Genomic DNA, 25781 nt, shown 5'->3' on the forward strand with positions numbered 1-25781 from the left:
ACATGTCGGGGTTCACATATAGGGATGATTCATAGTGTTATAAACTTATTTTCTTCTGTTGTTGATATGCTCAGGGTGATTGAAATTGAAGGAGATAATTGGCAAAGCAAAAGTCAAGTAATAAGTTTTTAACAAATCATGGAGAATTTTGAATTTGTCTTGTTGTTACTTTTTATGAAACAAATATTGGGAATAAAAAATCAAATATCATAAGCATTATAAAGAAAACATCACGATCTTCTTAATGTTATGAAGTTTGTGCAAATTTCAAAGGGTTGATTGCATAAAATAAGAAATGAAAACATTTGCTTTGACATCTTGGTGAAAGAAGCTTCTGATCTGTGCAAAAATAATGGCATAACAATCTCAGAAAATATGGAAGATAACTTTGGGAGGACAAAACAAGAGATTGCACAAGTTACAAATAAACATCATTATAAGGTAAAGCTAATATATACAGTTTTAGATAATATTCTAGAAAGACCCAATAATCGTCTTGATGAAGTAAATATCAGGTTGCTTTAGTGTATAACATCTTTTGATTAGATCTAAGTAACTTTTTTACTGGATTTAACAAAGACAAATTACTTGAATTTGTAAGGTTCTATCTTATCGATTTTCCTCAACATGATTTTGGTTACCTAATAATTAACTTAAAAACTATTATAAGGATGTTGGCACCAATGCCAATTTCACCCATATTGATGGGACTACCAACCTTGCTAAAAAAATGGTTGAGTTTAAGAAGGATGCTACCTATAATAAAGTTTTCTTATAAAATTAGCAATGGCTTTGCTTATGGCTACTCTAACAATTGAAAAAGTGTTTTCTACAATGAATCTTATGAAAAATAGTTTGCATAATTAAATAAGCAATGAGTGGATGAACAATTGTTTGGTGGTTTGCATTAAAAAGGAAGTTTTTGCTACAATTAACAATGAAGATATTATTGAACGCTTTCATAATATAGTGAAGCGAAAAATCGTGTTAAAGTCAAGATCTTTAGATATATCATTCCATCGTTCTTTCATCTTTAAATACTTAATATTCAAATATTCAAATCTTTAAGTTTATTATTCTAATTTGATTCTTTGATTAATACACAACTAAATGTGTGGACCTTTAATCTAGATATTGAGTTTTGATTTTGACGATTGGATTTGGAATTATAAAGCTTATAAATTAACAAATTTTGGTAATTTTAATCTAAATTTTTGTAAACCTTTATGTATTTTACTTGTGTTGAAATTATAAACCTTTATGTAAGTCTAAATTTTGTAAAATATTTTTCTCGAATTATGACTAATATAAATAATATTGATTATATTGAATTTAAATAGATTATTAGTTCTATGGTTTTTTTCTCTCTTTACATTTAGAAGTTTTCCACTTAAAAAATTACTTATATTATTACATTTTTTAAATATTATTTTAATTGTTTAATGTTCAATGATTTTATTTCAAGTTTTCACTAGTTAATTGGCAACTAATTGTAAAGTTGTAAAGGCCCTCCCTGAACAAAAATCCTAGGTCTACCATTGAATATGACTATTTTGGGTTTATGTTTAAAACTTAATGCTTTAAGTTTTAGAATGAAAGTTACAGTTGTTGTGGTTTTTTGGGAGATTAAGTTGCGAAATTGTTTAGGATTCATAGAATTTGAAGTGTAAATTTTGAAAATGAAGGGTAGGTGTAAATTTTGACTATGTCTAATTTCGCACAACCATTGTATCAAGTAAGTTAAGATGTTTAAGATCATACTATTCAAATTTTGTCATTTCACAATAAGTCATTTCGCTTAACACTCAAATTAGCCCCAAAGATTTTCACAAGTTTTTGACTTTGTGGGACATTGAGTAAGTTAAGGTGTTCAAGTTCATAGAGATTGAAGTGTAAATTTTGAAAATGACAAAAGAATATTTTCCACATTGTTTTAGCTCAAATTGAAAATCACACCCACAACAGCTAAAAAACCCAAACTCCCGCTTATGACCCAACTTCTATTAATTTTTTCTGTTATAAATATGGGTAAAATGGTCATTTTACTATTAATATTAAAAAGATATAAAATTTATTAATCTTTCCTCTTAGGTTTTAAAACTAACAATTTCATTCTTGTCTAAAGTTTTTAAACTTTGAAAAGTAACATTTTCACCGTAAAACCTAGGGTTTTCATATTTTTTTAAACTATAGTTGCCTCCCAAAACTTTCAAAAATAACAATTTCACCTCAACTTTGAACTTTCATTTTTGACATTCTTCTGACATCCTTTTCAGGGTTCTTCGACACTTGACTCGACGATAAATAAGTGTGCAACAAAGAGACGAAAATCTCTTCATTACACCACCTATTTTTGTTTACTCAAGCACCAATGAACGTCAGAATGGATGTCAGAAGGGATACCAAAAACTAAAGTTGAAGAGTAGGTGTAAAATTATTGTTTTTGAAAGTTTTGGGGGGGCGACTGCAATTTGAAAAATATGGAAACCCTAGGTTTGGGGGAAAATATTACTTTTCAAAGTTTTAAAACTTTAGCCAAGGGTGAAATTGTTAGTTTTTAAAATCTGGAGGAAAAATATATTTAATTTTACATCTTTTTAATATTAATAGTAAAATAACAATTTTATCTTTATTTCTAATAGAAAAAAATTAACAAAAGTTAGGTCATAGGTAAAAGTTTAGGTTTTTCAACTATTACAGGTGTGACTTTGAGATTAAACTAAAACTTGAGTGGAAAAGAGTCTTTTGCCCTTTTGAAAATGAAGGGTAGGTGTAAATTTTGACTTTGCCCGACTTCGCATAACTACCATATCAAATAAGTTAAAATGTTATAATTCATACTATTTGAATTTTGGCCTTTCACAAATGAGTTATTTCATTTGACACTCAATCTAGCCTAGGAGATTTTCACTGAGATAGATGTTTATTTATGTCTTAGTTTGGATACTACCAAATTCAACCCAAGTTTGGATACCACCGACCAATAAAGAGTTTATATGTCACACATATAAAAATGTTGTTTAAACCTTGAAGGTATATGATTATCTAGATTGAATTCGATGTAGATTCTAGATCAAGGATTTTGAGTCTCAGGAGGTCTTTAGGCATGTCATGTGTTTAATAGCACTTATTGTCCAAAGCGTAATAATTTTGAAGTGTTCGAGTTTAGGTGAAATTGGGGAATAAAATGTGTTTGTCCAATAGGATTTAATTCAACCAATTTGACTTTTTTCTTGATCATACACGATTGTTCATGTTCCATAAATGCCCGTGCATGGTGAGTTGGATATGGATAAAACTTTATCCGAATATGTGTCTAAAGATTCAAATAAATCATGAATTGTACAAGAAAATGATCAAGGATGAATGGTTGTGCACCCATAATGAACGATCATTCGTGGCATCTTTATAAATAGAGACAATTTCACATTTTTACACACAAAACCATAGATGAATGTCCATCCCCGTAAATACTCTCCCTATGTGTCATGTCCTAACAAACCTCTGCACACATTTTTAGCCTTCTTCCATCAATACTTTGTGTGGATTTTAATGTACCTCCCTACCATGAGTTGGAGGGTGATCATCTTGCCACACAAAAACTAAAAAAGCCTTTAAACACATGTATTTTTTTCATTAAACACCATATAGTTGGTTTAACATATTCATAAATATCTTTTCTAAAACATGATCGAAATAGAGATTTTTTTGGGTTGATTGTTTGATTATTAAATTTTTAAATTACTTCCGTTGTCCTTGTTTGTCTCCAACAACCTAAATGAGCTAAGTTTGAATGAAATAATACTTAATTCGATCGTATCCTTAAGATTGCTCCATAAAAGTTTTCTTATCGAAATTCTCATATAGAAAAAGTTGTTTTGACATTCAATTATTCAACTTTAATGTCCAATTGGACTACAAATGACAGTAACACTTTAAGCTAGGAATTCCAATACGTGTGATCATCAATGAGAAAAATTCATTGTAGTCAATTCTTTCAATTTAGGAGAAATATTTATTTACTAACCTCACCTCGAACTATGACTTCTTGCTTGGCTATTGGAATTTCAGTTTTTTCTTGTAAATTCACTTACACTACACGACTTTTCTATGTGTTGTCTTGTCAACTAATTTCAAGTCAAAAACAAGCTACTACGGTGTTCCCTCGTTTCTAGACATGGATTAACTAAGGTTTTTACTCATTATTTAAGTTTTCTCCTATCTACTAGGCTAAATGACTAAATCCAAATGCCCAATTCTCTTTATGGGTAGTATTATGTGTAAAAATAATATATATAAATAATAATAATATATTATTATAAAATTAAATAATTTTAAATTAAATATAAAATAATATATAATTAGATAATAATATATTATCATTTATATACAGAATTATTTCATAATTTTATTGATTTCCCACTTTCAAATTCATCTTTTGCTTCATTTTTAGGATGTATCTCCCGCCTTCAGTCTACAGATATACGGTTGGCTATTGGACTGTTTGAGTTAATTGACCTTTCAACAATATTTGGAAACTCACTAAACATTTATTATAATGTGTCCATCATCTATCAAATCTTGATTGACCTTCACTTTAATGGTTCCGGTAACAAATTAAGATGTGTTGGCCTTTGTCGGCCCCTTCCATTAAAATTAAATTTATATACAAATTTCTTTTATATTAATAAATTAAACTGAAATCTTTTACTACTCAAAGGACATTTTATTCATTAAATAACCATATTATTTTTTTATTAAGTAAAAATATTTATTTTTTATACTCATAAGTAAAAATATCTATTTTTCTTATTCTTAAATAAAAAATCCTAATTTTTTTAAAATACTAAAATTATCTTTTATCACATCTACATAAACGCTCTCACTCTCAGTCTCATTAAATATATTTTTCATATCACTTAAACACTCATTTTCACTCTCATTTTTATTTAATATCAATTACTACAAGTTCGTTCGAAAGAAAAAAGTTCGTATTTCTAAATTCAAATAGAAAAAATCAATTCGTGAAAAAACGTATTTATATGAATCTTAACTCAAAACTTAATTTTATTTTTTAAATCTAGTTTGTATGTCATATAAAGGGGACATTTGGATATTTGTTAAAAATTTAAGGGTTAAAAAAATATTAGAAAAATATGAGGGGCATTTTGATATTACACAATATATAAAAGATTTAAATAATATATTAAGAATAAATAAATATATTGAAATACTTTAAAATGTCAACAATCAAAAAATCACTCGAAAAATATATCTAAATTTCAAAAACTACACGTTCAAATAGCTTAGGAATGAGAAAACCAAAAAATTGATCTCAAATTTTGTAATTACATCGTAAAATATGTTTAAAAAAGCATAAAATTAAAGAGACAGATATCAAATTTGAAAACTACATATCAAAAAAGTCTAGTCTGATCACAAACAAGCTTAAAATTATAAAACAGAAAATTTTAAATTTGATAAAACAAAAAAACTGCATAATACACACTGAAACAGTTTTATTTGGGCCTCCAAATTGGTTCAACAAGCAAAGCCAATTGTCGCTATAGAGCTCAAAACGAGCTTCGCGTTGATATATTACAGGCCTCATAATTCCTCCTGAATCAAAAGTTATGGTCATTCAAAGTCTATCTTCTACAGGTTTTATAGTTTAAAAAAAAAGTTAATTTCCACCCAATCCACGGTTTTCACGGACAGCCTCACGGTTCAGTGTAAAATTTTCCAAGGACCCCTGTGGATCTCCCCCTCTTCCCCCTCCCCCTAAAATTTTGTAAACGCTAAATTTCCCCCCACCCCAACAGGGGCTCGTGGGAGATTACTGTAGCGCCAATAGATCTAACCCATTTTTTGGCCAAAAATCGTCATTTTAGCCTCCAATTTCAACATAAATCAAATCTACACATCCAATAACACAAAACCTCTTAAGAAATTTAAGCAAAACAATCACGAATCAAGACAATTTATGCATTGTTCAAAGTCGGAACCCTTCAAATTCAGACCTCAAAATCTCCTTCAAATCTCAATACTCCTAACAATGAATTGATTCAAACAAAAAGTGAAATGATGTACTATCTTTATTTGTCATTTTCGATTGTCAAAAAACATGAAAAATTAAGGAAAAGATAAAAACCTGCTGCACCCATGGGGGATCCAAATTTTCTTTGAATTTCAACAGTAAATCTATGAGAAATGTGGCGTTTATATATAAGAGCAGTTTGGTCATTTTACAAATTGAGGACATTTTTACTTAATCCTTAGAGTTTTGGATAATTTTCTTAACACCCCTTAGTTTTAGGTATTTATTATAATTTCCCTTTTATTTATATAGCATGTCTTAACAAGATGTGCACAAATGTTGCTTAAATTATATTTAATTTTGCACTGAATTTTAAGGATTATAGTTGGTTTTTCATAGTTATTTTTATACAAAGACAAAAGCCCCTTTATATCATATGTAATAGTCTGTATCCAATAGAAACTAAAGTGTTTTTTAAATCAACTTATTGAATCTAATATATTTTTGTCAAATCCCGGGATGAAAATGTTATTAGTAGGTAATTAATGATAAACCCATATTAAGAGGAACTAATTAAGGGTAAATCAAGTATCACCGTCCACGATTAGACTCCACAAATATTCCCTCAAATGCAGGCATACAAGAAAAAATATTCTCCTCGTAAGACTTAGTTTCTCCCGCATAAATAAAGAGTAAAGGAGTTGCATAGTTTCCTTACCAGCTCTCATTGCTTTGTTGAAGGCTAGAGTTGATTTACAAAACAAATAAATTATTCAAATTAATTTCCTTTTCCACTCAGTCAGACAAGATTGTAGGTTTATGATGAATATTATTATTTGTATAAATAATGTAAATAACTTTGTTTATAAATAATGACATATCATTATGTAATTATGTAATTTTAAATTAAAGATAAAATAAAATCTAATCATATAATAACATATTATTATCTATATAAAAAATTATGTCTATTATTTGTATGCGTAAGAATGCAAAACTATTTGAATAACTTTGGCTCGCATGTGCATATAAAGGTGCAAAAATATTAGGTAAAGGCAAGCTTTGCCGGTTCAATTAATTTACTTCTGATAGCAGATATAACTTCTGCAATTTCTTTCTCTATTTTGAAATAGATTGCCGACAATCAGCTAGAATCGTAGAGAGAGATTGAGGATGTCAATGCGGTGGATCCTGACAGTGACCGTAACAGAAAGATATGAAATATAGAAAATTAATGTTATTATATGGAAATTATTTCCATCGACAAATTCTTGAATTGAAGGCATAACCAACCAACTCTGCGAGCCAGCATTAAATTGAACGTAAAAATACAAATTGAGCCAACGATTTTGGGCACACAGAGTCACCAGATTTCTGCTGCATCTGTTATGTGAACCAAAATTGAAGCGAAAAGATCCAAAGATGTGGCACATTTGTAAACCATAAAATAGGCTATCAATTTCAGCTTACATTTATCGAGACGATAGATCTAAAAAGGGTGGGCCCTGATTGAGCCAATTGGCACGAAAATAGAGGAGAGTAGGTTAAGTGGGCCTGGACCCAAAAATGTAAGTTAAAAAAAGGCTTTTTAGATGGTGGGCTCCAATTTTATTCCTAACGAAAAAACTCTTGAATGGCAGTTGTTCTACATACTTATTTCAGCAATTAGTTTTCAATAAAATTATGTATATCTATTTTAGATACACAAATATATATATATTTATATATATCATCATATGATTAGATGATTTTAAATTAAAAATAAACAATAACCAATTATATGATGACACATATAAGTGTATATATATTTATGTACCTAAAATAAATACACATAGTATTACTCATTAGTTTTACGAAATTTCAGATAGTGACTTAACTTTTATTATACTGTCTTTGCCAAGTGGACAGCCACATTTACGGAGTTGTGGGCCCTATTTTCCATGTGGGTTAAAGTAGTTTGACATGTGGGATAAGTTCTGTGGGCCCTGTTTTTATTATATTTTAATTAATTTTATTAAATAATATATATTTAAAAATAAATAATTTAAATTATAATTAGACCAAACAGTATTTTTTTAATTTCGTTTAGTTTAAAAATTTTTTAAACTATTTTTTTCAATTTAATTTAAAAAAACTCTTAAATCATATCAAATTAAATTATATACACCTTTAGGTACTTCAGTTGTGCTCTCGCATATACTACACACTTTAAATAATTTGATTTACAAAGAACGATTTACACTACAAACATGCTGATAAAATAATCCCGACGACACAAATTCTAGATATGCAATAATAATGCTTTTAAAAATAAAAAAATAAAAAATAAAAAATGTTTTCATGCCCTTTTTTGCTGACACCTTGAATTGCTTTCAATTGTACCCAAAGGCTCTCTTTGATTTTTTTTACAACATAGAGGATGGAAATTTAAAAAATATATTAAACTAAAAACATATGTTATAACGTTGGTGCACAAAATTAAATCAATTTTATTGCCTTAATTTGCTTCCAGAAATTAATTCTTTTGTTTGATTTTTCTTACATCCTTGACTGTGTAAAATACCTTACATTTGAAACATGCTGATGGACTCTATTCACGTTTCACTACTTCTTCTTCATGCTCAAAATTAATAATTTTGTATAAGTAATGTGATTCTTTTAAATAATGAAACATTTTTTTTAAATAATATTTGGAAACAAACATTTGTTTCATTTTAAATAAGAAAGAAAGCGTTATAAATATTTTCAAGGCGATATTCAGGCATTAAATCAAGTGTACGATTTATAAGGCTTATGATTCTTATGCACCCACATCTCGATTATGAATAATATTTGAAATTTATTTTTTATTATTTTTCTGTTTTGGTCCCAGAGTTTGACTTTGGCTGAAAGACTTATTTCCATTCCATCCATGGCTTACTTGGTTGTCAAAGGCTTGTAAGTCAAATTTTAAAATTTTAATTATTTATTTATTGATAATTAAAATTTAATAAAATTTATTATATATAAATATATAATTATCATTTAATTAATAATATTAAAAAATAAAATTTATTTATTTTTCATCTAAATTTTAAAAATTAATAATTTTTATAACTTAAGTTTTACAAGTTTAATATTTCTTTTAAAGTTTTTTTTTCTTCTTCTTCAATTATTAGTTAAACGACAATTATATTTTTAAATTTAATGAATTTTATGAACTTTAATATCTGATAAGTAGATATTTAAATTTTTAAAATTTAACTAATGAAAGTTTGATAATAGATTAAACCCTAGGTATGAATAAGTATTTTGACGTTCGTTTTTTATTTTTAACTCCATTTTCGGATGCATACGTTCTAATTAATTAATAATTAATGCAATATTATAAATGAAATAAGGCTAAATAACTATATTCCATCCCAACTTTTATAAAATTACATTTCTCATCCTTTAAAAGGAAAAGTCCATTTTCACCCATTTATAAAATTTATTAATAAAATAGAATAATTTTTTCCTATAAAGTTGGTGAAAGAAACAAAAAACTCCTCTATCTTTACCAAATTGTTTCTCTTCTACTATTTCCTCCCTTGCATCGTTGCCAACCAATCTTTTAATTTTTCGCGATTATGTTAGACATTCTCGTTGCCATCGTGTTTTCCATCCTTTACACAACTTTCTAGGATTGTTGTCCTTACTCACCATCAACTCACCTTTAATTTGTTAGTTCTCAATCAAATGCTTCTCATCTAGATCTACAATTGATGAACTTTATTTAGACTTGATCTTGTGATGTAATACAAACGTTGATAGATTAAACAATATTAAGGATAAACCAAAATTCAATGTTAATTTTGCAAAACAAATTTTATAATACTCAAGTATGAATTTTATTAATGATGAACTAAATTAAATTGAATTAAATTATTGAATGAATGAAAATTACAAAGACATATGCCTTCTATACAAGTTTTTAATATCCTACTTGAATTGCAAAACTATAATAAAACTTAGAACGCGTTTGGTTTGGGTAATGTTTTATTATCAAAATAGAAAAATTACCTTGAAGATAGATTACTTAGAAGATTACTGGGTATAAATGATTACTATGTTTGATAAATTTTGATAAGTATAAATAATTATTGTGTTTGATTAAAGGTAATAAAATATTATTAATAAATTATTTTACTTAAATGCCCTTAAATATAATTATTTTTAAATATTTTTTATATTATTTGTCATATTAATTAAAAATAAATTTATTTTTGTCTCAAAAAATTAATAAATAATAATATAATTGTAATAAAATCAAGATTACCTCGGTAATTTTTAAATACCAAAGGTAAAGGTGGTAATCAGATTACCACATATATTACTTGCCACATCAACATTTGTAATATAAGATTACTGTAATATTTTATTAATAACAAACTAAATAAATGAATAAAAGATAAATTACTAAGGTAATATTAAAAAACTAGAATCAAATAGCCCCTTAGAGTTGATGTATATAACATTAATTTGAATTAAATAGAGTTTTCCTAAAATATAAAGACCCCTAAAAACTCGTTTATTATAATAATAAAATTAAAATATGACTCTCAAAACTTATTAATTAACTTTATAACAATATAAAATTGACTTTAAATTAAAGACTTTAAAAAATAAACAATGAAGACATGAATTAAAACTCTAACTAAAATTATTTCAGTTGGTTTAGAAATTTTATATTTATATGACTTTACATTATCATGTCATATTAGGTTGCCAAGTCAGACACACAATTTTGTCATGTCATGCCATATCATCTAGTCATATAAACAGTGTCATACAAGTTATCCTCTCTTCTTTCCTACTACCTTGGATCTTCTTCTCTTAATTCATCTTTCTCTTAATTAGCCTTTTACACTCAACCTTCCTTAATTTTTGGATTTTCCTTTGATTTATTTTATCTCTATGTTTTAGTCTTGTTTTCTCTTCGTGAGTTGAATGTCTTAACCAAATCATCTTATCGTTTCCACCAACTCCAAGATGTCTCATGGCCCCGTATGAGTTACAAATACATTCAAATGCATCAACTTATTATTGGGTGTTTTCTAATAACTAAGAACTAGGAAATGAGAAAAAAACAAAAAATAAGAAGGAAAAAAATAAAATATTTGCGGAAGATATAATTTGTTTATATTATGAAGAGTGCAAGTGATATTAACTTTATAATATGGTATATAAAGTAAGAAAAACTCCTTTTGAGTGTTAAAACCATCATATGATTGTGATAAATTAGTGAAAAATAATTTTTTTTCAAATTTAAAATATACAAAATTGGTCATTTCGTCAAACTAGGGTGGGGAATAATTTTTTAACCATTAAATAATATATATTCCCTGCCTATCAAGCACAATGTGAATAGCAAGAACCTTACTTCAAAATTAATAAATAATATATAAGTGTGAACATCTATTATTAATCAGACAGAAAAAACAAACAAGTTCTAGAACGTCTAAATTTTTGTATTGATCGATCTTCTGCCAATGAAAGGAAGACGAATTCTCACTGAGTTTTTTCAGCTATTAACATGGATAGGGCTTTAGCTCAACGCGTGGCTTCATCTATGTCGAGTGTCTTCTTCAGCTTTCCTCCCAATAAATGATAAAAAGAAAATTAGTCAAAAGCGCTGATTTTGAAATCCAGCGTAGATAAACTAGTCTTCCCCTTCACACACACATGAACAGAACCGCCATCTTTTTCCCACTCCATCTGCTTCATGTGTGGTGGCTTTTCTGTCCTTATTCATTAATTGTTCATATACGTGACATGTATAATCCTTACAGCAATACAAAAAGCGTCTCCCATTCAGTCGTGTTCATATTTTTGTGAATGCATTTTCGGATAAGATTCTTATTTCTTATGACTTTGTCTGACACAATCTTTCAAAGCAATCTTCCATCCTTTGTGCATGTTTGTATTTTTATGAAAATTGTTTTGTGAAGGTGTATTATCTTGTGATATTTTGAAAATGATAAAAATTAGGGTTTTGAAGAATTGGTTGTAAGAATTAATATTGTTATGTTTATATCATAATGTTATAACTTTAATAAACACGAATAGAAAATTCTTGTCTACTTTCATCAATTTCATTAAGTGGGTTTGAAATTTAATTCATATTAATGTGTCTGCAAGATGTTAGACTATAAACATCAAACTAAACCTACCTGATCCATTGAATTTAAAGTTAATTAAACTTGTAATCTGATCTAGTTTAACAACTAGATTAGCCATTAAACTAATTATTGAGATTAAACTTGAAGAATCATTAAGAAGAGTCATGGATTTGATTACACTTCATCTTCACCAATAGGAGTGAAAAGAAAGGAAGAGATGAATCAGATGGGCTATTAAATTGCTGGTCCCTTCGAGGCAAAGTTAAGCTCAGGGTCCATCATTTTCATCAATAACTGTGGGTCCAAGTCGTTTGCTCTCTTTCTTCCTCACACACAGAATACATCTCCGACCGTCCACTTGTGTAGCAACGTCATCCCTCCATTCAAATCACCGTTCATTCATCATGTAAACTGTCAAAGTCATAAGAATCGAAGGCCAACTGACCGGCTCCTCTTATTATAAAATAGGCCAAAAGACTTATTCTCATACATCACACATTTAGTTTGGGTAATATTTTATTACTAAAATAAAAAGATTACTTTGAATATAAATTACTTAGAAGAGTATTGGGTATAATTAATTATTATATTTGATAAAATTTTGTAGGTATAAATAATTATTATGTTTAATTAAATATAATTAAATATTACAAGTAAATTATTTTACTTAAATGTCTTTGAATATAATTATTTTTAAATATTTTTTTATATTATTTATTATATTAATTAAAAATAAATTTATTTTTGTCTCAATAAATTAATAAATAATAATATAATTATAATAAAATCAAAATTATCTTGGTAATCTTTAAATACCTAAGGTGAAGGTGGTAATCAGATTACCACTTATATTATCTGTCACGTCAACATTAGTAATAAAATATTACTGTAATATTTTATTACTGATAAATCAAACAAAAGAATAAAAGATATATTACCAAGGTAATCTTTAAATACAGAAACCAAATGCCTCGATAAGGTTTTACGCATTTCCAAACATCAAATAAATAAATAAATAAATAAATAAATATATATATATATATATATATATATATATATATATATATATATATATATATATATATAGTATAAAAACTTAAATGCTCATTCATTTATTAAAATTTTTTATTATGATTAAAGGTAAAATTGCTATTTAACAAAAAATTTAAAAAATAAAATTTAACCTCATTTCTCTCTTTAATTTATAAAACTAATAATTTTTCTCACCCAAAATTTAAAAAGTTACTTTTTTCTCCTTCTCCAACGACAGTCTTCGTTTTGATCAACAACTAGCCTTCACCAACTCTTCTCCTGTTAGATGTTGATGCCCCGATGACCGTCTCCTTGGTCGGATAAGGATGAAGACGTCTTCGTTCAAAGAAGAGAGAAACCTTCATCTCTCTAGGTCAAATGAAGATGATTTGTTTTCGTCCAACCATGAAGACCATAGATCTTTGGCCATCTAACTTCAATCTACTGTCTTCGTGGCCACTAAAGATATGAATCTTCGTCTCTTCGTCAGATAAAGATAGTTCGTCTTCATCTAATGATTTATTATGGTAAGAAGGTTGATGACGGGAGAAGATGATGGTAGAAAGGTCAACTGAAGGCAGGAATAGATTCCAATTGTCAGAGAGAGAAGAAAAAATCTTAGAGGGAAAAGTGAATTTTTCAAAATTTAATCTTGTGAAAAAATTATTAGTTTTCCGAACCAAAAGGGGAAAATGACATAATTTTTTAAGGTTTAGTGATAAAGTAACGTTTTTACCTCCTATAACTAATAGTTTTGGTTAAGTTTAATAGCTCATGGGTGAGTGTTTAAGTTTATGAAACCTTGCGGGTAGGACTTTGGGTGGGATTAAATCTTTTGGCCAATTGCAAAAATGCCAAAGGACTATTTCCTACCCAAGTTTTAGCCTAATATCAAAAGAACACTCTCGATGTTTCAAAAACTTAAACACTCACTAATGGACTAACTTCTGTTAGAGTTAAAAGTAAAATCATATTTTACCACTAAACTCTAAAAATTTATATTATTCCCCCCCTTAGTTTAGAAAACTAATAATTTACCCTATGATTAAATTTGAAAAAACTGTATTCCCCTTATAAGGTTTTAATTTTTTAGGCAAACATCTCTCTCTCTAGCAACTGACAGTTGCTAGCCATCTTTATTGCTTTTTTCGACCTCATCCTTGTCGGAGAAGACAAATTGTCTTTATCTAGAAGAATCAATTCTCGTCTTCATTGATTCTAGATGAATCAATAAAGACAAGAAATCACCTTCATCGAGCGACAATGAGATGATTTCTCTATTTAATACTTGATCCAAATGATGAGACAATTTCTCTGCTTGAGACTGAAATCGTCACTCGATGCTTTTAGGGTTTAGGGTTCCTTTTCCTACAGATCAATCAAATTGAAGACAAATCAACAATGATTTCGATGACAAGGACATATGCTCTTTGCTTGATGACAAAGGCAACAGAGAAAGAAGATGGGTGGGAAGAGGAAGTCGATCAGAGAAGAAACATCATCGCCAAAGAAAAAAAGAGAAACCCTAGGGGGAAAAATATGATTTTTCAAAACTTAATCTTGAGAAAAATTATTAGTTTTCCAAATCAGTGGAAAAAAATGATATAAATTTTTAGGGTTTAGTGTTAAAATAACGATTTTAACCTTGCATTTAACATAAAATTCAAACAGAAATTAGTTTATGAGTGAATGTTTGAGTTTTTGAAATACCACGGGTGTGTTTTTGTCCTTTGGCCTAAAATAAAACTTTTATCTTCTAGAATTTGTCAACTGATATTTTACTTCTCTGTTTTCGCTACCAAATCAATGAACCAATCCTCCTTCTTTTTAACCAAAATTAATTTACTAACAAGATTCTATAAAATAGGTGAAAAATGTTCTCATTTAACTCAAAAAAATCAACGTGATGGTGCCCTTTATAAATTACAAGTAGGATTAAATTGTTAATGTCTATAATAATAGTAAATAAATATGCAACAAGTTAAGTTATTAATTAGGGCTGGATTCGAGCCGAGCTCAACTCGGCTCGTAGTCAGCTCGGGCTCGGCTCCATTTATTTATGGACGGCTCGAGTTTGGTTTGAGTTCGACTCGAGCTCGACTTGAGCTCAACTCGGCTTGACTCGAGTTCGGCTCGATTCATTTTTGGCTCAGCTCGACTCGTTTTTCATATCAAAACGATATCGTTTTTAATATATATAGATCAAAATGACGTCGTTTTGTATAAAAAATTTTAAAAAAAATCTACCGAGCCAACCTGAGCCAGCTCAAACTTGATCGAGCTGAGCAGAGCTCGGTTCATTTCGGGCTCGAACCGAGCTGAGCGAGCTCGAACTGGCTGTCAAGTCCAGTATATATAATTGAACAATGTATTAAAGTATTACAAAAGAAATTTATAAATGCATCGAGAAGAGGAAGTTAATAATGCAATGTTCAGATTGATGGTATTAAGGAAGTCGAATTTTAATGGTGCATGGTGTTCAATTCATGAGTAATATAAAAATTTCTTAAAATTATTTTGGTGTTTAAAATGAAATCAAAGTCTCAATATATTAACAGGTGATTCATGCGTTTGGTTACATGATTACATTGTTATACGAACATATGATGACTCTTTATGATTACAATTTGATAATTAATGAAGGTGGGTTGAATAAGAAATAAAAGAAGCTTTATGAAAAATGGAGAAAATACAAAAGTATATTAAAAAGGAGAAAAAAAAGAAACAACCATATATTATATTGTATTAGAGGTCAACATATTAAGATGTGACAATCATATATCATATAAATAATATGTGTTATAATTGGATTGTCTTAAATTTAATAAGATAATTTTGGTGGACCAAATCACATGTAGGCTATTTATCATCTTTAATGTAGAAATGAAATAAATTTTTTGTTTTAAAAAATAAGGAATATAACGAATCTTATGAAAATGTGTTTAATGAAAACCAGTTGAGTTATGTTCGAAAATAATGTTAGGATGCAATTATATGAGCTAGCATAAAATTATAAAAGAAAAAGAAGTCATTTTTGTAGATTTTTTTATATTTTTTAAATTGAAATAATAGGTTTTAAATATTTTATCAAGGAAAATTAAACTAAATGGCCATTTTATTCCTCTTTAAGCAAAAATGCTCATTTTTCCTATTCTTAAGTAAAAATACCCATTTTTATATTTCTAAGTAAAAATGCCTTAAATATTTTTTAAAATACCAAAACTACTTTTCACCACTTATATATAAACCCTTCACATACATTTCTCATATCATTCAAATACTCACTCTCGCTCTCATTTTAACTTAATACTTAATTTTATTTATTAAATCTAGTTCGTATGTTATGTAAATGGGACATTTAGATATTTGATAATAATTTAGGGGTTAAACAAATATTAAAAAAATATGAGAGCATTTTGATATTAAACAAAGTATGAAGTTTTAAATAAAATATTAAGAATATATAGATATATTTTAATATAACACAACATACGAGGGTGTTGAATAAAATGTTAGATAATTATAAAGGGTTTAAAAATGTTAAAAAATATGGGGGTATTTTGATATTAAATATTATAAGATGATTTAAATGAAATGCTAGAAGTAGATAGACATATTTTGATACAAGACAATATATAAAAGTGTTATATGAAATGTTGATAATTATAGGGGTTAGATGAAATATTAAAAAAATGTGAGGGGCATTTTGATATTAAACATTGTAAGAAGGTTTTAAATGAAATGTTAGAAATAGATAGATACATTTTAATACAAGACAACATATGAATGTGTTAAATGAAATATTAGATAATTATAGGGGATTAAAAAATGCTAGAAAAATATGGGAGGGGTATTTTAATATTAAATATTGTAAGATGGTTTAAATAAAATGTTAGGAGTAGATAAATGTATTTAGATATAAGACAATATATAAGGGTGTTATATGAAATGTTAGATAATTATAGAGGGTTAAATGAAATACTAGAAAAATATAAGGACATTTTGATATTAAACATTGTAAAAAGGTTTTAAATGAAATGTTAGAATAGATATATATTTTTTAATACAAGACAACATATAAAGATATTAAATGAAATGTTAGATAATTATAGAGGTTAAATGAAATATAAAAAAAATATGAGGGTATTTTGATATTAAACATTGTAAGACGGTTTATATGAAATGTTTGAAATAAATAGATGCATTTCAATACAAGACAACATATGAAGGTGTTATATGAAATGTTAAATAATTATAAAGGGTTAAATGAAATATTCGATTATAAGAAGGTTTTAAATGAAATGTTAGAAATAGATAGATGCATTTCGATATAAGATAACATATGAAGGTGTTAAATGAAATATCGGATAATTATAAGGGGTTAAATAAAATGTTAAAAAAATATTGAGACATTTTAATATTAAACATTGTAAGATGGTTTAAATGAAATGTTAGAAATAGATAGATGTATTTCGATACAAAACAACATAAGAGGATGTTAAATGAAATGTTAGCTAATTATAAAACGTTAAATTAAATATTTGAAAATTTTGAGGATATTTTGATATTAAACATTATATAATAATTTTAAATGAAATGTTAGGAATAGATAGAGACATTTTAGAAAATTAGAGGTGGCATATATATATATATATCAATAAATGGTTATTGTAGATTTTTTTTTTAATAAATGTTTAATTTTTCTCCAAAATTTTTCATTATAGGATTGATAATTATAATAGTTGGTTATGCTTTTGTTCGTTTCCAAGGAGAATGAATTCAACGTCATGAGAATACAAAAAAGTATGTTGAAGGTTGTAAACAATTGGTAAAAATTCTCTCTAGAATAATATTTGAGAGGTTTATCTAACTTTTGAGTAAACATTGCGGTATTGATTCAATTAGAAACTATATTTAACTATATATAAAACTAAAAAGAATTGAGCTCGATTGCCTTAGAAAGATCGAAAATGATGAAAATGTCTAAGGCCTTATTGATATGTCTCAATACTCCAAGGAATGTATTCCTGTTTTTGTTATATATATCCTCATGGAAAGACAAGAAGAAGAAGATGAAGAAGAAAAAGAAGAAATTTGTGAAGTGAAAAAAGAATCTGATTGGGAAGACTTGATTGATTTCAATAATGATGCATTTTATATTACCGATGAATGGGCTTGTGGAAATAAAGAGAGAGTTTTCAAATGGGGTGACTTTAACAGGAACAAGATGATTGATATTCCTCTTGATGAGATAGAGTCCGAGGATATATAATCTGTTACCTGTGACAAATAATTTACAGTTTAAAGATCTTTTTATTAGTGGTGGTAAAAATTATTCATGACCATTTTTTGACAATGTCTCTACTGATTCGTATAAGTGGCTTCCCGATCGATCCAAGAGGAAATGTTGTAAAACTTGATGATATTTTTCATGACAAAAAACACTTAAAAAGATGTTGTCAGCCAATTTGTCTTGGAGAAAGGATTTTAATACAGAGTGCTTAAGTTTGACACGAGACGATGAAAGATTAAGTGTTATGATAAAAAATGTCAATAGTATTTAACGGAAAGTAGAGTCGAATTTAGTTAAGTCTTTTGAATTAGTAAAATAAATCCAACTCACACATGTTTAGTTGATCAGATAATGTCACATTGCGGACAAGCTAAGGCTAGGGCTTTAGGTCAATAATGAGGTCAAAGTTTGTATTGATTGATCGAATTTATCAACCTAAAGAGATCATTATCAACATTGCCAACAAGTATAAAATTGACATTTCATATTCATAGGCCTAGCGAGCAAGAAATTGGGCTGTACATTCATTGAGAGGCTCATTTTGACAGTACAAGAAAACTATTTTGACGGTGTTGATATCATCATTCCCCCATAGCCTAGCTAAGAAAACACGCTTAATATCATGATACTGTACCTTCTAACATTCCTAAAAATAGTTATTTCTAATCCTATGTCTAGATCCACGTGAAATATATGATGAAAGTGCAATGATCTAACTAAATGGTAGCCTCGTCATCAGTATAAACTCAAACGGGTTGAATCTCACCTCAACCATATTTACCTTAAACCAAAACTCATCTCTGCATAAGCCTTGATATAACTGTCATAGCAGAAATAAGTGCGCCAACACTTCACTGAAATTGATATTTGGTAATTGTAGGAGATACCCAAAACAAGTTCTCTAAAACAACCATAGCTGCTCTGGTGTTAGTGTAGACCTAATTTTGATATGGCGGTGTGTTGGACATGACAAATAACCTTCAAGTGTTATTTCATTTAAAAAAGAGATAAAACTGACAAACATAAAAAAAAAAATAGACATAAAATTCGAAAACTACATATTAAAATACCTTAGAAAGACAAAAACTAAAAAATCTAACGAAAGTTAAAAAATTACATGTGAAATTACCCTAGATTTGAAATAAATAAAAAACAGAACTGAAATTTGAAAACTACACATCTGAAAACCTTTAAATGACAAATATAAAAAAAAACAGAACTGAAATTTGAAAACTACACATCAAAATATCATAGAATGTCTAAGATAAAAAAATCACTCGAAAATCTAAAAATTACAAGTTGAATTACCTTATAATAACAAAAATAAAAAATGACCTGAATTTCAAAAACTAAATGTTGAAATACTCTAAAATGAAAAAAACTAAAAAATCGATTTAAAATTTGAAAAGTATATATAAAAATATCTTAGAATGACAACAATTAAAAAATTGGATTAAAATTTGAAAACTACACTCCAAAAATCTTAAAATAACAAATATATAAAAAAAAACTGAAATTCAAACTCTCACTTTAAAATACCTTAGAATGTCAAAAATAAAAAAATCACTTGAAAATCTGAAAAGTAAGATTTAAAATATCCTAAAATGACAAAAATAAAAACAAAGGGTCCTGAATTTCAAAAGATAAAGTTGAAATATCCTAAAATAATAAAAATTGAAAAATCGAGATGAAATTCGGAAGGTACATGTCGAAATATCCTAGAGTAATAATAATTAAAAAACTGGACTAAAATTTCAAAACTACATGTCCAAAAATCTTAAAATGACAAATATAAAAGAAACAAAACTGAAATTTGAAAACTATATGTTGAAAGAAAAATCGCTTGAAAATTCGAAAGGTAAGAGTTGAAATATCCTAAAATGAAACAAATTTGAATTTAAAAAACTAAATATTGAAATAGCTTAGAAATAAAAAAAACTGAAATATCGATCTGAAATTTGAAAATTACATAAGAAAATTAGCCTATAAAACACAAAAATAAATAAATGGATCTGAAATTCGAAAACTACATGTCCAAAAACCTAAAATAGGGAAAACATACATGAAATATGAAAATTAAATGTTGAAATAGCTTAGTATGACAAAAATAAAAAAATCAATCTAAAATTCAATAATTATATCTTAAAATGGCCCTAGAGAAGCACAAAAATAAAGAAAGAGACCTCGAATTCGAAAATTATATATTGAAAAATCCAAAAGTAGGAAAAAAGAATACGAAAGTAAAAACTATCAATTTGCCCTCTTATATATTTTTACTTTCACACAAGTCTTATACATTTTTTGGTAAAAAATCGTCATCCTATAATACAATAACCCTTAAACAATTCAACTAAAATAATCAAGAATCAAAACAATTTATGCATCGTTTAAAATCGAAACTCTAAACATTCAATGCTCAAAATCTTTATCAAACTGTAATAATTTTAATAATAAATTAATTCAAACAAGAATAGAGATGATATACTAACTTTCTTTTGCTATTTTTGTTACTTGAAAACATGAAAAAGTCAATGAAAATCCGAAGAAAATGAACGGATGTTGAGACATGGGAAACCCACGAAAATCTTTGAATTTAAATAGTGAATCCGTGGAAATTTGGGTAGAAATATGAATTATTTTTTGTTTATATATAAGGGTATTTTGGTCACTATAGTTAAACAGGGTATTTTTGCTAAATTTTGAAATTTTGGAGCAATTTTATTTAAATCCCTATTGTTTTGATCAATTGCATTAATTTCCCTTTTATCAAGCACATTTTCAATTATTCAAAAATTAAATATTATTTCTAAAAAACAGAATAAAGAAAAGTGATCATTTCAATCCACTGTAGAGAGGGATTAATTTGTAAAATGAGGTTTAGTTGACTTTCATTATTTTAAGTTATATAATTAATTATCAATAAGCAAAATAACACAAATGAAAAACATTTTTATTTTATTTAAAGATTGATTAGATACATATTGGAACTTGAAAAATAATATAATATAAGATTTCTCTCTCAAAATTAATAGTGTAGGGCATGCAATTTGCATGGATGAGATTAATTGTTTGTTTAATGGAGAGATAATTGTTTTGGAAAAAAAAAACTTAAAATATAAAAATTAATAAGCGCATATGGAAGCATGGTGGTGGCATTAATCACAGGGTTGCCACCCATAGTTGACATTGCTTACCTTAATTCCTCATGATGTCCATTTAGCCACAAAGTAAACCACGTCCCTTTCACCTTTAGCCCTCCTTTTTATTATTACATCTCACAATCACCTAAGAAAATAAACATCTATCATAAAATACTTGTTAAACTATTCTTCTTTTATGAAAATAAAACCTAAAATTTGTTTATTATACTGAAATAATCAACTGATTGAGCTCCTTTATTTATGAATTTATCTATTCACTCCCTGTTAAAAAAAGTGATGCTACATGTATCAATTAAGTAAACAATTGAGTATTTAATAAGTTAATTTATTTAATTGAGTATTTAATAAGTTAATTTATTTTTATAAATTCAACAGAAGAATTTGTACATTTAATATTATTTTTTAGATATTAATATTAAAAAATTTATCAATACAACAAGTAACACATGAATATTAAAATTTATAAGGTGGTAAGGTAACTGACATATAATTACTTTTTTTTCAAAAAAATAAAATTATGCATACAAAATAAATATATTAATTTATTTGTATAAATTAAGATGATAATATATGATTGAGTGATGTGATTATTTATCTTTTATTTTAAAATATCAAATCAAATATTATTACCTCACTTTATATAAATTTTTTTTTTATGATTTACTTTTATATATATAATATTATTCATCATTTTAGATAAGAAAAAAATTCGAGAAGAGGTTTTTATTCCTTGGAAAATTATGTTTGCAATAGTAATTAATTAGTGAAAGTCAAAGAAGCATAGGTAATAAAGAAGGATAACTGAAGTAAGAGAGTACTCGGTCCATCCCACCTCTTCCGCTCCACAGCGCCCATAATGAATGCCATACTGTTTTGTGAGGCGCAGCCGCCCAGAGATAGAGTGAGAAAGGAAGAAAGGGTCCAAGTATAGCTGACTTTTTCCAAACAAATGAGTAAATGCTGTTTGCTGTCCGGTTTGACTCTTTGTAAGCACCTACTCCTATTTACCTCAATCTGGTCAGCCCGTCTCCCTATATATATCTCTTCAACTTCACTGACACCCATCGCCTTTGGACGTTTCCCTCACTTTCTTGGCGAGCAAACAGACAATCTATCTAACTCTCTCGTCATTATAAGAGCAACCCTCTGTTGAATTTTTCGCAGAATTATATAGAAAGAGGTTCAAATGGGTAGGCCTCCTTGCTGCGATAAGATCGGTGTCAAGAAAGGACCTTGGACTCCTGAAGAAGATATCATCTTGGTCTCTTATATTCAAGAACATGGACCTGGGAATTGGAGATCCGTACCGACTAATACAGGTATTAAAGCCTTTCTCCATCTTCATCAACCAGCTTTTACAGGAGTTTTTTTGTGAGGCTTTGGTTGGTTAACTCATTTAATTGGTGTAATAAATATTCCCCACCTTCTTCACTCTTTTCCTCTAACCTATGCTTTCTTTCTCTTTGATATTCAGGTTTGCTTAGATGTAGTAAGAGCTGCCGGCTTAGATGGACAAATTATCTCCGGCCAGGAATTAAACGCGGTAACTTCACCGATCATGAAGAGAAGATGATCATCCACCTGCAAGCTCTTTTGGGGAACAGGTATAAACTCTTTTCTCTGAGATTAAGCTCAAGGTTGCTGAATCTTGGTGTGATCTATTAAATTAGATTTGTAAATCCCAACAGGGAAAATTTATTATTAATTTTAGTTTCAGATGATATCAGGGAGATTCTAAGTTATTATAAAAATCTTCTTCTATTTATTGTTTATGGGTGTGGAATTTGGAATGGAAAAATAATTATTTTATATTGGTGCAGATGGGCAGCCATTGCTTCCTATCTTCCTCAGAGAACAGACAACGATATAAAAAATTATTGGAATACCCATTTGAAGAAGAAGCTGAAAAAGCTTCAAACGGGCGTCGATGGACAAAACCAAGATGTGTTGTCCTCTTCACAACAAGTCTCAAAGGGTCAGTGGGAGAGAAGGCTCCAAACGAACATTCACATGGCGAAACAAGCGCTTTGTGAGGCTTTATCTCTTGACAAATCAAGCTCTTTTCCAGCTGACTCAAAGCCTTCAACAAACATCCATCATCCTTATACAACTCCTTATCAGGGTTCTACCTATGCGTCAAGCGCTGAAAACATATCCAAATTGCTTGAAAAATGGATGAAAATTCCAACAAAAACACCTCAAACAAACTCAGAAACCACTCAGGATTCGTTCAACAACGCTGTTGCAACAACAGGTTCGAACTCTAGTGAAGGGGCGGCAAGTGCTACCACACCTGAAGGTTTTGACTCACTGTTTAGCTTCAACTCTTCTAACTCAGATGCCTCTCAATCGATGTCGGTGGACGAGACGACGACAACGACGGTCAATTTGACACCTGATACAAGCCTCTTTCAAGATGAAAGCAAGCCCAATTTGGAGACTCATCAAGTCCCTCTAACTTTGCTAGAGAAATGGCTCTTTGATGAAAGTGCCTCTCAGGGTAATGAAGACATAATTAACATGTCATTAGAGGATAGTGCCACGTTGTTTTAGAAGAGAAATCGTCGAAACATAGACCTTTTCTCTCTTTGTTTTTGTGGGTTTAAAGCCTTGAGCTAGAGAAGATCGAAGCTGTTAATTTCTAGCTTAGTCTAAACAGAAACTTAACTCTCCTTCTCTCTCCTTCGAGGAAGAACAAAAAGTGTAAATTATTTCATAAGCTTTTATCTGAATTAATATGCCATAATATGTATTAGTTCATAAAATAAATCTCTTCTTCGTTCGTCGTTCTAAGAATTACTTGTAATCTTTGTACTTTGTGCAACTTTGGCCAAGGGAGTAACTCCGGTGTCTCTTCCTTGCCGAAGCAGGTAGTAGTAGTCATCAACTCCTCTTAGTTGAAGAAAGTACAATGTAAATTACACATACTTTTACTAATAATTAATGTTCTATGTACTGCTTCATAAATACAATAAATTTCTTTTTGGATCCTCTAGCTTTACACTCTTTCTACTCTTTGCATCATGGAGAAGCTTGTGGTTAATTTGATTTTTAATTAGATCATTAACCTAGCTAACATAATCATAAGATGACGAATATGTATTTAAATAATTCAACTCTTTAATTTTATACAATTATTTTGGTTGCTTTGACAATCAATTTTAACCAAACACTATACCAGACGCCACCAGCGTTGGGGTATCGAATTCATATGCGCGGCGACAGAGTGTTGTCATCGGTATATAGCAGTTCTCTGTTGGGGATACTTTGCCCAGTTTTAATGTAGTATTGAAGACTAGGGTTTTAGTTCTTGTTTGATTAATTAATTTTCTATTGTTACATATTGTTCCCGAGAAGCTCCAAAACTTGTCCAAGCAACTGCCACTCGGGATTCGTTGCTAGATTAGCCAACGAAGAAATCACTGTTCATCATATGTTAAAGAAAATAGATAGGCCTATCATTTTGTGATAGTCAGAAGACTTCCGCTTATTATCAATATTGTTTAGAATTTCCGAAGGGGTTTTCTTATTCTTTCATATGACAACATGAGAAAACTATCCATTTCTAAATTGGAATAATTATGTTATTTTAAATATTTTATTTTAGTACAATTATAATATAAATAAATTTTTAGAATCATATATGAATTAAAAACTTCTTGAAATTCTTATTTGAATATAATTTTGCTTCTAAGTCCTATAATATAAAGGATCACTATGAGAGAAAAATGTTTCCTCCCACATAAATTTTATAAGCAATAATCAATAGCAATAATCAAATGTGAACACAAAAATTAAATATCTAATTCATCTTTACAAGGGCAAATTATGGATTATTGAATATTGATAGATTTATAAATTGCTACTAAAATATAGATCATGATTTGAAAGCATTTCTGTTAAACAAAGCAGCCAGGGAAAGCACATTTTATTTAACTGATTTGTTTACCTTAAGTAACCCATGTAAAATGCTTTATACGTTGCGGCTTTAAATTTTAGTTGCTAATTTACTATCATACATTAACTAAAATTCATTACTTTAACACCGTGGTTCAAATAACATGCTCTATTATCAAGATATTTTTCACATTAAATATGCGCAAAGTTCATCATAGCTC

At 28.3% G+C, this 25781-nt stretch overlaps 1 protein-coding gene across 1 annotated transcript; it reads left to right on the forward strand.

Moving 5' to 3' along the window:
* Positions 1-22710: 22710 nt before the first annotated feature.
* On the forward strand, positions 22711-24651 carry LOC123210415 (myb-related protein 306-like). The gene is made up of 3 exons (XM_044628757.1): positions 22711-22982; positions 23138-23267; positions 23484-24651. The coding sequence occupies exons 1-3, from the start codon at positions 22850-22852 to the stop codon at positions 24214-24216; spliced, it is 996 nt and encodes a 331-aa protein (XP_044484692.1). The 5' UTR covers positions 22711-22849; the 3' UTR covers positions 24217-24651.
* The last annotated feature ends 1130 nt before the right edge of the window (positions 24652-25781 follow it).

This window comes from Mangifera indica, chromosome 3 (genome assembly GCF_011075055.1).
Source record: "Mangifera indica cultivar Alphonso chromosome 3, CATAS_Mindica_2.1, whole genome shotgun sequence".
NCBI classification, from domain to species: Eukaryota; Viridiplantae; Streptophyta; class Magnoliopsida; order Sapindales; family Anacardiaceae; genus Mangifera; species Mangifera indica.